The sequence below is a fragment of the Leuciscus leuciscus genome, assembly GCF_965113295.1.
Source record: "Leuciscus leuciscus genome assembly, chromosome: 21".
Lineage (NCBI taxonomy): Eukaryota > Metazoa > Chordata > Actinopteri > Cypriniformes > Leuciscidae > Leuciscus > Leuciscus leuciscus.
The window spans coordinates 28,333,555-28,344,329 of NC_138745.1; the positions used below are offsets into that span (position 1 = coordinate 28,333,555).

The 10,775-nt window shown below is 40.2% G+C and overlaps 1 protein-coding gene across 1 annotated transcript; it reads left to right on the forward strand.

The window, feature by feature from the left end:
* Positions 1-285: 285 nt before the first annotated feature.
* trim8b (tripartite motif containing 8b) lies at positions 286-10,396 on the forward strand. Its single transcript, XM_082152018.1, has 6 exons — positions 286-2,105; positions 6,211-6,306; positions 6,638-6,871; positions 7,945-7,976; positions 8,086-8,201; positions 8,337-10,396. Exons 1-6 carry the CDS (start codon positions 1,533-1,535, stop codon positions 8,978-8,980), a joined length of 1,695 nt encoding a protein of 564 aa, XP_082008144.1. The 5' UTR covers positions 286-1,532; the 3' UTR covers positions 8,981-10,396.
* Positions 10,397-10,775: the final 379 nt, after the last annotated feature.

Here is a 10,775-nt window from a genome sequence, read left to right on the forward strand (position 1 = left end):
ATAAATGATAAGACTTGTGAACAATTTGCCTCATAAATCATAATACACAAAAAGACACTCGCAGCTGCCAGCTGGTCGCCGACTTCTGGTAAATCTGGCATAAAAACACTGATTACTGAAAGTGTATGATTCTTTTTAGTGAATTTGTTCAAAAGATTCGAGTCACTGGGCTGAATCAAATCTTCGCGACGTAGTTGCCCTTTTAAACAAAGCCCCGCCTAGTGGCTCGAAGCACCTCCTTTTTGCATGTCAAATCAGTGATGAGTCACGTGATTGGCGGAGTGGTCGTTGGGAGGGGAGGAGCGAGTGTGAAGCTCTGTGTGTATTGAAACTCTCTTTTCTGTCCTTGCATTCCAACCCTCATCAAAGCCTGGACGAGAGAAGAGGAAAAACCATAAATAATACCATGGTGAGATCGGCTCGTTTTGAGGATCGACCCATGGATGCACGTTCTCAGGAATCAGCCACGATAGGATTCGGACCCAGCGAAGAAACGCACGCCTGTAATCCACTTTTAATTTCTTTTAAGCACTAAAGCGAGAGAGGCTTGATGGGGGCCAAACAGAGACGTTTTCTTTTTCATTTTTAAAGAGGGACGCAAGATGGCAGATGACAGACTCCAGTAGCAAGAACCACTCCGTTTCGCTGTCTGTTTATTTCTGGAGGTGTATCGGAATAAGACTTCATTTATTTCTCGCCTGAAGAGATCAAAGTGAAGGCACTTGGCAGTCCAGTTTTCTCTTGACTTGGTTACATACCAGTGTATGTTCTCTCTATGTTCCTTTGTTATAATGAGGGGGAAGTCTAGTATGCGCGTAGTCTACACATATGTGTAAGAATTAACCGATTGGTCTGGTTAAGATCGTTATTTTCTATGAAATTCAACTATAAAACACGCTACGTGGATGTGAGATATGAATATTTTAATGTAAAGTGTAATGCACGTCTGTATGGAGAACCATTGTAATCCTCTTTGGGGATAAAATCCATGTCAGTGTAATGCTATGTCAAAATAGCAGCGGTAAAAAACAACAAAAGCCTTGTCGTGAGAATTATAATTTACTTTTCAAAAGCTTTTATTAGTCTCTCGCTCGAGGCTGTTCTCGAAAAACGGCCTATCAACGTGTCTTTACCTTGTAAACGAGAAGCTGTCAAGCTGGTCGTCAGCAGACTGGATTATTCATAGTCGTAATAGATAACTATAGTGGGCGAATCAGAGCCACAAATGTAGGATATGAACAAGTGTGTTGGCATTTAAAGTCACAAGACAGAAAAGTCCACTTTAGTGCTGTGGCAACACTAAATTCTCGAGACGCCTACAGTTGACACAAACGAATGAAGAAGTGGGTGGTGTAATGATGTTTCCTTGAGCTAAAAGTATTCTCAACTGGAGTATTCATACTCTCATTGGCACAAAGTTGAGGTTTGTGGGGTAAAACAAGGTCCTTGTGGTTCCCACTACACCCATTTCAGGTATCGCCAGAGGAAGGCCTATTTTATGCAGTTTTTATCTTGACTTGTGAGCATTAAAAATGGCTGAGAACTGGAAGAACTGTCTCGAAGAAGAGCTCATATGCCCGATTTGTTTGAATGTGTTCTCGGAGCCAGTTCAGCTCCCTTGTAAACACAACTTCTGTCGCATGTGTATCAATGAGGCCTGGTCTAAAGATGCAGGAATGGTCCGTTGTCCCGAATGCAACCATGCCTACAGCCAAAAACCAGCTCTGGAGAAGAACCACAAGCTGTCCAACATTGTGGAGAAGTTCAACGCGTTAAACGTTGAGAAGACGCCAGCAGTCTTGCACTGCATTCTGTGCCGGCGTGGTCCTCCGCTTCAAGCCCAGAAGGTTTGCCTCAGGTGCAATGCTCCCTGCTGCCATTCCCACGTACAAACCCATCTCCAACAGCCCTCTTCCAACGCTGGACACTTACTGGTGGATGCCGAGGACGTTCGGGCCTGGAGCTGTCCACAGCATGACGAATACAGACTGTATCATTGTGAAACCGAGCATGTGGCCGTCTGCCAGTACTGCTGCTTCTCCAGATGTGCCACCAACCACGGCCATGCGGTGTGCGATATAGAAGTCAGACGAAACGATATCAGAGTAAGTGGCCACGACTTCTTCACATGCTATGTTTTTTACTTCCAGGTTCAAGGTTGTGGTTCACTTCTGGATTTGGTGGATGAGACGGTGAGGTTTATCGATGTAGTTGCTAACTATTCAGTCCCCTTCCCCCTTTTTTTTTTCCATTTGAATGATAAACAATTGGGTAGAGCTGCAAACAATACCGAAGCTCTCCTCTGGGCTTATCTTCCCAGCACAGGTGCATCCTTGCGTGGCGTTTTGGGGAGGGGGAGGACTGCGACTGGAGAATTTAATGATGAGTCTTATTTTCTGTGGCACAGATGAGGGAAAAGGCCAGATTTGGATTTAATTTACCCTTAACAACCCCCTGCATTTTCAAGGCACGCTGCAACAAAACAACCTGGATTTTCTTGTTTTAAATAATCAGCAATGCACAATGCTATAGAAGATGTTTTTTTTTTTTATAGGCAATTCATGAACCTAAAACCAAATAAAATTCAGTGTCACAGCCAGAGTGGGTTTTTTAAACTGCTTCAATATTATATTTGCTCATAATGTTTAAAACATACATCTTTAGTTGATAGTTGATAGCTGAGAGTTACATATTAGCCTATGCTTTTTTCCTTTACAGTAGCTTTGTTTATAAAAGGTCAAGCAGTCCTCGCATGCCTCTAATTTGATTCATGTGCTTGCTGTCAGCATAATTTCCATTTATGTTGATTATATAAATCAAATGCCATCAGTTATCTCAGGCATTTCTGTGACAGGACAAGCAGGCAATGACCAATCAGTCTACAAAATGAACTCTAGTTGTTGTGTTGCCCAAGCTATTTGAAACTGAAACCATGTTTGGGATGTTTTGGGATTTCCATAGTTCTTTTTTGCAGGAAGCACGTGTTTGTGAATCTAATGTTTACCGCCTTTGATGGACACCGTTTGTCTTTCCACATTCATCTGCTACAAGGCAAAATTGCTCTGTCTGGGGCTGTAGCTCAGGGCAAGGTTGCTATTGCCTCGTTCACTCTGACCTTGGCGGAGGAGACGCTGGTTTGAAATGACAGTGATTTTGAGCACCCTACCCCCATTCCCCCTTGAGAGAGGTCCGTCCTGGATGGCAAGCCAGCACCGCTGCCATGAGGTATTAGGTTCCACCCTCCAGGCTTCTGCCGGCAGCCCGAGCTCATCAGTCACTACAATTAGGCCATGGTCTTAGATCCTAGAGCTTCAAAGACATTCTCTGTCTCCATGCGGTTTTCTGCTTCTTGACCTTTCTTCTGGTCCTGATTGTTGATGTAGAATATATAAACACCAATTCAATCTGTAAAGGAGAAGATGGCGAACTTGTGTTTTCAGAAACCAATCATGTATTGTTGGCCATTTTGACGCGCGTCACCACTCGCCAAATTCATAGTATTTCAAAGGGTAGTTCATCCGAAATAACAATTTTGGAAAATGATTCACCCTCCTGTCATTTCTTTCTTCTGCAGAACAAAAAGAAGATATTTAGAAGAACATTTTTGTCTCTACAATGAAAGTCAATGGAGTCCAAAGAAAAACTGGACCCCATTGACTTTCATTGTATGGACAAAAATGCATTCAAATTTCTTTCTTTTTTTAAATACCTTCTTTTGTTCCACAAAAGAAAGAAAGTCATACAGGTTTTCATGCAGGACATGAAGGTAAGTAAATATGATGACCACATTTTTATTTTTGGTGAACTATCCATTTAAATTACTGTGTTAAGCAGCTGTATAGGTTGAAAACGGCTCCATATGGCTTTTAATAAAGTATCATCCCTGTAAAACTTGATATGAGGTAGATCTCCAACCGGACTGAAATGAATATTGCATATCTTGCTGTAAATATATGGTGTATTTGGTAATGTTAGAGAGGTTAGTGGAGTCTGATTCACAGCCCAATACAATTCCTTGGATCCAAATCTTAAATTGAAAGAAAATCAAGTTGATGGACAAGCGAGATGCGCAAAAAGAAGTCAGTTTACCCAGTACCATGTGATTGTGGATCCAATTTGTCATGCGCTCAGCAAACAAAATCTGTTGAAAGGAAAAGGTTTGGCTGCGCGCATCATCGGCAGTGATTGATGTAGTTCATTTGGCACAGAGGGTACAGTCAGCTGTTATAAGCGTCTGTCAGACGGTGTGATTGAAGATCATTAGTTTGCAGCGCATCCCTCTCTGGGTCTTGCGTTTGTCCTGTACTGCTGCATTCTGAAGACTGACATTGATTCCCTTTGTTTTTTACTCTTTGTAGCTGAGATGAATCAGAATTATATAAGAGTGTTACACTCAAGTATGAAGAAAAATACCAAAATTGACTTCTTTGCTTCTATGAAGAATACCTGTTTTGTTTAAGCTTTCATCCCGCATGTGAGGTTATTAAAATTTGACGTCACGCTACTGAATTAGACATGCCCTCAGTCAACTTTGGCAGCGCAAGTCCTGTTTTTCGCCTGTAAGCTTTTGAGCATAAGTGGCTTGATGTGGTTGAGGTTTGTCCTCTTTCTACAGGAAGCAGTTTTATCTGTGAGCTAGCCTGCATTCATTACGGAGCTTTGCTCCAAAATACACACTCACAGGGTCAACACGATTTGTCTCTGCCTCGGACGCAGACAAAGACAAAATGGGGAAAGACAGTGTGAAATGAGCCTTCGTTCTTTCTCTTTTCTCTCCTCTATGCTGTCTTTCCTTCTCCTCCTCCTTTTTCCTCCCTCATATTCCCCTCTGAATATACAGATATGAAAAAAAGAGCTTTGTTGCCATGACAGCACCCCCACCTTCTTTTTGGTGACTGCCTCTCGCACGCGGCGTTTGTTTAATTAAAACTAATTTGGTTTGTTCCTTAGGTACCACTGAACTTCTGTCAGGCGTCGCAAGTCGTTTGTTGATTGTGTTTTTTTCCCCCTTTGTTTGCCATTGAATATGAAAGGAAAATAATTGAAATTCCTCTTCAGCCACCAGTCCTTCTCTGCGGGGCCTTGACAATTGCATTCATTGAAAAGAAAGAAACAGGAAGTTAGCAAAGTTACATTTGTCCCATCACAACAGAACCAGTCTTTTTGTCTCAGTGCCACATTCTCATATTCTTTATGTAGTTTTTAAAAGAACTATTTTAGAAAGAATATGCTAGTTAATGATATAAATACTAGATTGTCTAGAAATAAAACGAGACTGAAAATGATTTTATTCTATGAAGAATTCTTAGTTTATAGATCAAACGGAATTTATATTCCAACATTACTAATGTAGAACATGGATCATGTCGTCTTTTATTTATAGCATATAGCTTGCATTCTACTCATTGTCATTTATATTTGATCTTTGGACTGAGATAAATATTGAATATTCATGAATTTTATTGCTCATGTATAATTCAGCAACATTGTTAATATTAGGATGTATTAAATGCACATTTTAAGTTTCCTTAGAAACATGTCATTACATTAGCTTTGTGATTCTTCCTTGCTTTATCAACAAAGTCCAACACATCATACACACAGGATAATTTTTATTTATTTTTTTTGTTCTGAATGCCATGATCATTTTCACTAAGGTGTCATTTCCACTCCACCCCAGGTCATCTAGTGTTTTTCATAACAAATGACGGTGGTGGAAAAAATGACATTTTTAAAGCGAGGAATAAAATTGGCTTGGGTAATATCTTAGCTCGCATTATGTGTCATTAATATACAAATAATATGTTTATAGTTTTTGCATAATTTTGCATAATTACATACAAATTGCTTTGCAGATGCAGTACATATTCTGCTCACAAGTGATGTTTTTATATATATATATATATATATATATATATATATATATTAACCTTATTTCATCTCAAGTATGATCTTAACTGACAATATTCTTTGAAAACTAGGAGCAAATTTGGTTGGTTGTGGTAAAAAAATGGTTTATGATTATTTCACACTTTTCTTTTTTTTTTTTTTTATGTAATTATTACTATATTTATAATGAGTTACAGTACGGTTATCACATGATTCTGATTATCTCAACATTGCCAGATATTCTGATTTAGTCAAATTTAGCCAAACATATCTTAGAATAAAAAAACAATGTTGACCTAATCAGTTCTTTTTGTATTGCAGCAAATGCTGATTAAACAGCAGGATCGGATCGAGGACCGTGTTCAGGACATAGAAGAGCAACTCTACAAATTAGAATCTGACAAATGTCTCATGGAAGTAAGTGTGATATGTTCAAACATTTATGAGCTAAATCATATTATTATTATTATTATTAGCAGAACAACTGCATCCTTTGCTTTAGAACTAAGCACTTAGCTTTTTAATACAGGACGCTCTTCCTATTAATGTGATTAATGACCACATTAGTACATTCGTACAGGTTTGTGATAAAGGTTATGCCTGGTTCTTGTACCATAACAAATCCAGTTCCTCAGTGGCTCTTCCTAATCATCCACATCAGATGCAGTCTCTGCATAACCCCCATTGTTAAGACACCGCAGGACTTGCATAATAATTTATGGTTTTGTGCTTCTCTGTGGAACCTCAGGACAAAGTGCAACACCTGAAGGAGGAGGTGCAGCTGCAGTATCAGAAAATGCAGCAGCTCCTGGAGGAAGATCTGGGGAAGACCCTGGAGGTTTTGGATAAGGCCCATTCCAAGTTCTGCCAGGAGAACTCGGCACAGGCCCTCCAGCTTCACCAGAAACAGCAAGAGGCAAAGAAACTGCTCAGCTCCATTCAGATGGTTTTCGATAAGGCAGAGGAAATCGGTTTTATGAAGGTGACCTGACTTTTATTGCCATTGTCAATATTACATGGCCTGTGTTTGTTATAAATGGTGACATTTAGCAGTGTTTTAAAGTGCCTTTGCCTTTTATCATGATGAAGATGATGAAGATTATTTTATTTTTTGCCAGGCTGCTATCGGTGAACTCGATTTATAGCAAACTATAACAGGTGCCAGGAAATTATTATTTTTAGCCCCATGCCGAATAGGCATCCATTTTTCATGTGCTAGATACATAGGTCACCTATCTGGAATCCAGGAAATATAAAGTGACATTTTTAAAATCAGATTCAGCTATTTGTTGTCCTTGAGGTAAACAGTGTGATTTTAGAGATAGTCATCAAACGAGACATCAGATGTTTAGCATGGGGTTGAACAAATACCGGTTAGCATAATTTCTATTTCTATTGGAAAAATCAAGATATATAGATTTGGCCATCTTCTCAAAGGAAAACACTCCTAGAAGTTTTTTTTTGCTATTCACAAACTGAATAAAAGTCTGCTGCAGACATGCACGTTCCACATGCATCTCTTATCATCTTGTCCTTGAATCGCTTGTATTCACTGCAGTCTTATTTTAGCTTCTTACATTCAGTTGACTGGCAAAAAAATCTGTTATGGGATTATTTTTTGGCTTTATTTTGAGTGCCAAAACCCACACAACAACTTTGTTGTGCAAAAACCCTCACACAACACTGGTGGGTTGGGCCAGCTTGCTGTCTGGATCTTTTGTTTATCAATATTTTTATATGCCACTATAAAGCTGATACACAAACTTCCATTTCCATAGATTTATTTTTTTTCTAGGCGAAGGCTTTTAATATATTATTTGCATCTTGACTTGTAACTTTTACTTTTATAATGGCATTTTTTTTTTTTTTTTTTATCAATAGAATTAGAACAATGAGAATGGAAACAATGCAAAACTACATTCCAGGCTTGTTCTCTGACATTTACATAGTTACTTTGTTTGTTTGTTTGTTTGTTTTTTATCCCCCCCTACCATTTATTTATACTGATATACAATTTTATATACTTATATACAATTTCTCTTTTTTTCTGTTTAGAACACAAAATCTGTGAAAATACTAATGGACAGGTGAGTCACTGTGTTTTCATACATGAATCATTATCATAAGCTTCATTAGTCATCATTCCTGTCCTGCTATTGTGTTAAGTGTAAACATTAACTTGGTTTTGAACTCTAGATCTCAGTCGTATGTGGGCATCACGTTGTCACCGTACAAAGTGGGCAGCCTCAACTCCAAACTCTTTCTGTCTGAAATCTCGAAAAGAGAGAAAAACCTCTGCAAGATGCTGGAAGGTATGTATGAAAATTTGCACATATTAAAGTGTTAATTATATAAAACCTTCTGATGTTGTATGCTCTTTTCTTTAATAATTAACCATTTCCATAATCATTTTTTAATACTTGGATCTCATTCCCTCTCATTTTCAGCTCCGTTCAGTGCTCCCGCAAACTTTTTTCAGAGTATTCCGGCGTATCTGTGCGAGAAGCGCAGGCACTCCGTGGCATTCCCCGAAGGTAGCGGGAGCAGCCGAGCGGGCGCTAGCTTCATGGACTCTTCCACCTCATCAGGTCCTGGTGCTGCCAAGCAGCCATGCCTGAGTCTCACTCAGGGCTCTGCCCCAGGCGAAGGTCAGTCCTCCCAGCAAGCTCTAGGACCGTGTGGCTCCACCCAGCATGTAGGAAGCAGCAGCTCAGCTTCCGGCTCGCAACCCCTACCGCACTCAGCCTCGGTATTCCCGCACTCCCATTACCCAAACGGCAGCGCCTCCCAGCTGCCCCAGTACGGTGCGCGGAAGATCCTGATGTGCACGGTCGATAACTGTTACTGCTCAGGGGTGCCCTCCGTGTCCAACCACCGTGGACATCCACCCTACCCTCGCTCCAGCTCCTTCCCCTGGCCGGTGAGCTCGCAGGAGTACTCCCACGCCCCTCTGCCGTCGGCCCCGGCCATGTCCCAGTCTCTCCAGAGCCTGTCCATGCGCGACTGGATCGACGCCTCTCAGTCGCACAGGCACACTGACTTCTACAGCCTCTACGGCCAGTCTTCCACCAAGCATTACGTCACCAGTTAACCTTTGCTCCAGTGACTGCTGCCAGTCACCAGTTGGGGCGTCTTTTTCCACTTAGAGATGTCTTAAAGAGATGCATGTTGGGGCACTTTTGTATGCAGATCTTATCAATCATTTAGAATGAACTGCTGATGTCCGAGAGCAGTGAGGAAAATAATGTTAATATCACAGTCAAGCATAGCTTTGCACATTATTTAGGCACTAATGGTGTTGTGATTATGTACCATGAACGCAAGTTACTCTTCTAAAAATAACACTCACTGTTTGCAAGAGACGCAGAAATAACGGAGAACGCTGTCATTTGTTGAATCATCAATAATGTTGCACTTTCTTTGTAAGATCCCAATTTTTCGCAATTACCGTTGACTCATCGGGCGAAACGATGGAAGTCAGCTGTTAATGAAACTTAAGGCGAATTACTGTTGAGAGAATTGTAGCCCACAAAGTTTTATTAACTTCACATGGTTGTTGTTTGTTAAAACACCCATGTGCAAAAACTCTGTATATTTTCCCAGCCTTCCATATTTAAGCTTTCATTTAGTTTAAATTGGAGTCTGTGGTCTTATTATTCATCACAAATAGCACAAGCACATGTTAGCTCAGTTTTTAACAGACCCGGAAACTGGAACAGCACAGCATTGTCATCGCCGCCATTGTTCATTTGGCTTGACCTTCCCTACTGAATGCAGCTTTTAATGGAAATGTCCTTCACCTTGGTTCGCAGTCCTCTCCTTAGGCTAACCGAGAACGTGCCTCCACCCACAACCTTCAGTCTGGTCCCCATCCAGACAGCGCTGTCTTTCTCTCTCTCTCTCTCACGCCCTTCAAAGCCACAGAAACGCTCCCTTTACATCCTGTATGTTAAACGCAGGGTGCATTGGTTTCACATTCTTTCGTGTTTACCGTGGCCTCTCATTATATCCTACTCAACGGTGGCTTTAGCGCATAGTGTCAGCCGAAGACTAAATGGCCTGTGTTCAGAGGGTCATGGTGCACTTGATGCCTCTGCATTTACTGTCATGCTGTAATTGTTCTTCCTTGTGTTTCATGCCATTTCCGGCTCCAAGCAACGGAGCCTCTGGCTTCCTGTTTGTTACTGAGTGCATGTGGAAAAGAGTTTATGAGCACTCGTAGAAAAATAATAAAACTTCTAGCAGTTAAAAAATGACTTTTGAAACAGGGAATGAAGTTTTTGGTTTGTTTTATTATTATTTTATTTTCCTTTTTTTTCCCTTTTTTTTTTTTTTTAGAACTACTTAAGTAAAAGAAACATTGACCAATGAACGTTACGAAACTAACTGTATACTTGGGATAAAATGGAGGGATTTTCTGTTGTAAATATTTTGTGAAATGGAAAAATACAGACTTGTAATTTGGAAAGAACCTTGTTCAAATAAATGCTAATTTCAAGTTTAAGAAGTTTTTCTTTCTGTTGCTTCTTTTATTTAGGCTGTATCATAAAAATCTCAACCTTAAGGCCTGGTTTCACAGACAGGTCTTAGACTAAGCCAGGATTAGGCTTTGGTTCAATTAGGACATTTAAGAAGCTTTTATAAATGTACCTTAGAAAAAAACATTACTGGTGTGCATCTTGAGACAAAACAATGGCACTGACATATTTTAAGATTTGTCAGTGCAAGTTGCTTTCAGTTAAAACGGCTCAAACATGCATTTTAGTCTGAGGCTCGTCTTAACCCTTGTCTGTGAAACCGGGGGTTAGTTCTTCATGTAGCATTAAAATAGACCATACTGCAAACATCACTATGGTAACACTCAAATTTAACACTTAATTATTGTC

Excerpts from the sequence above, each read along its gene's own strand:
- trim8b (XM_082152018.1), top strand. The coding sequence starts at position 1,533 with ATGGCTGAGAACTGGAAGAACTGTCTCGAAGAAGAGCTCATATGCCCG. Across the intron at positions 2,106-6,210 it reads TCAGACGAAACGATATCAGA|CAAATGCTGATTAAACAGCA; the intron begins GTAAGTGGCCAC and ends TTTGTATTGCAG. Across the intron at positions 7,977-8,085 it reads GTGAAAATACTAATGGACAG|ATCTCAGTCGTATGTGGGCA; the intron begins GTGAGTCACTGT and ends TTTGAACTCTAG.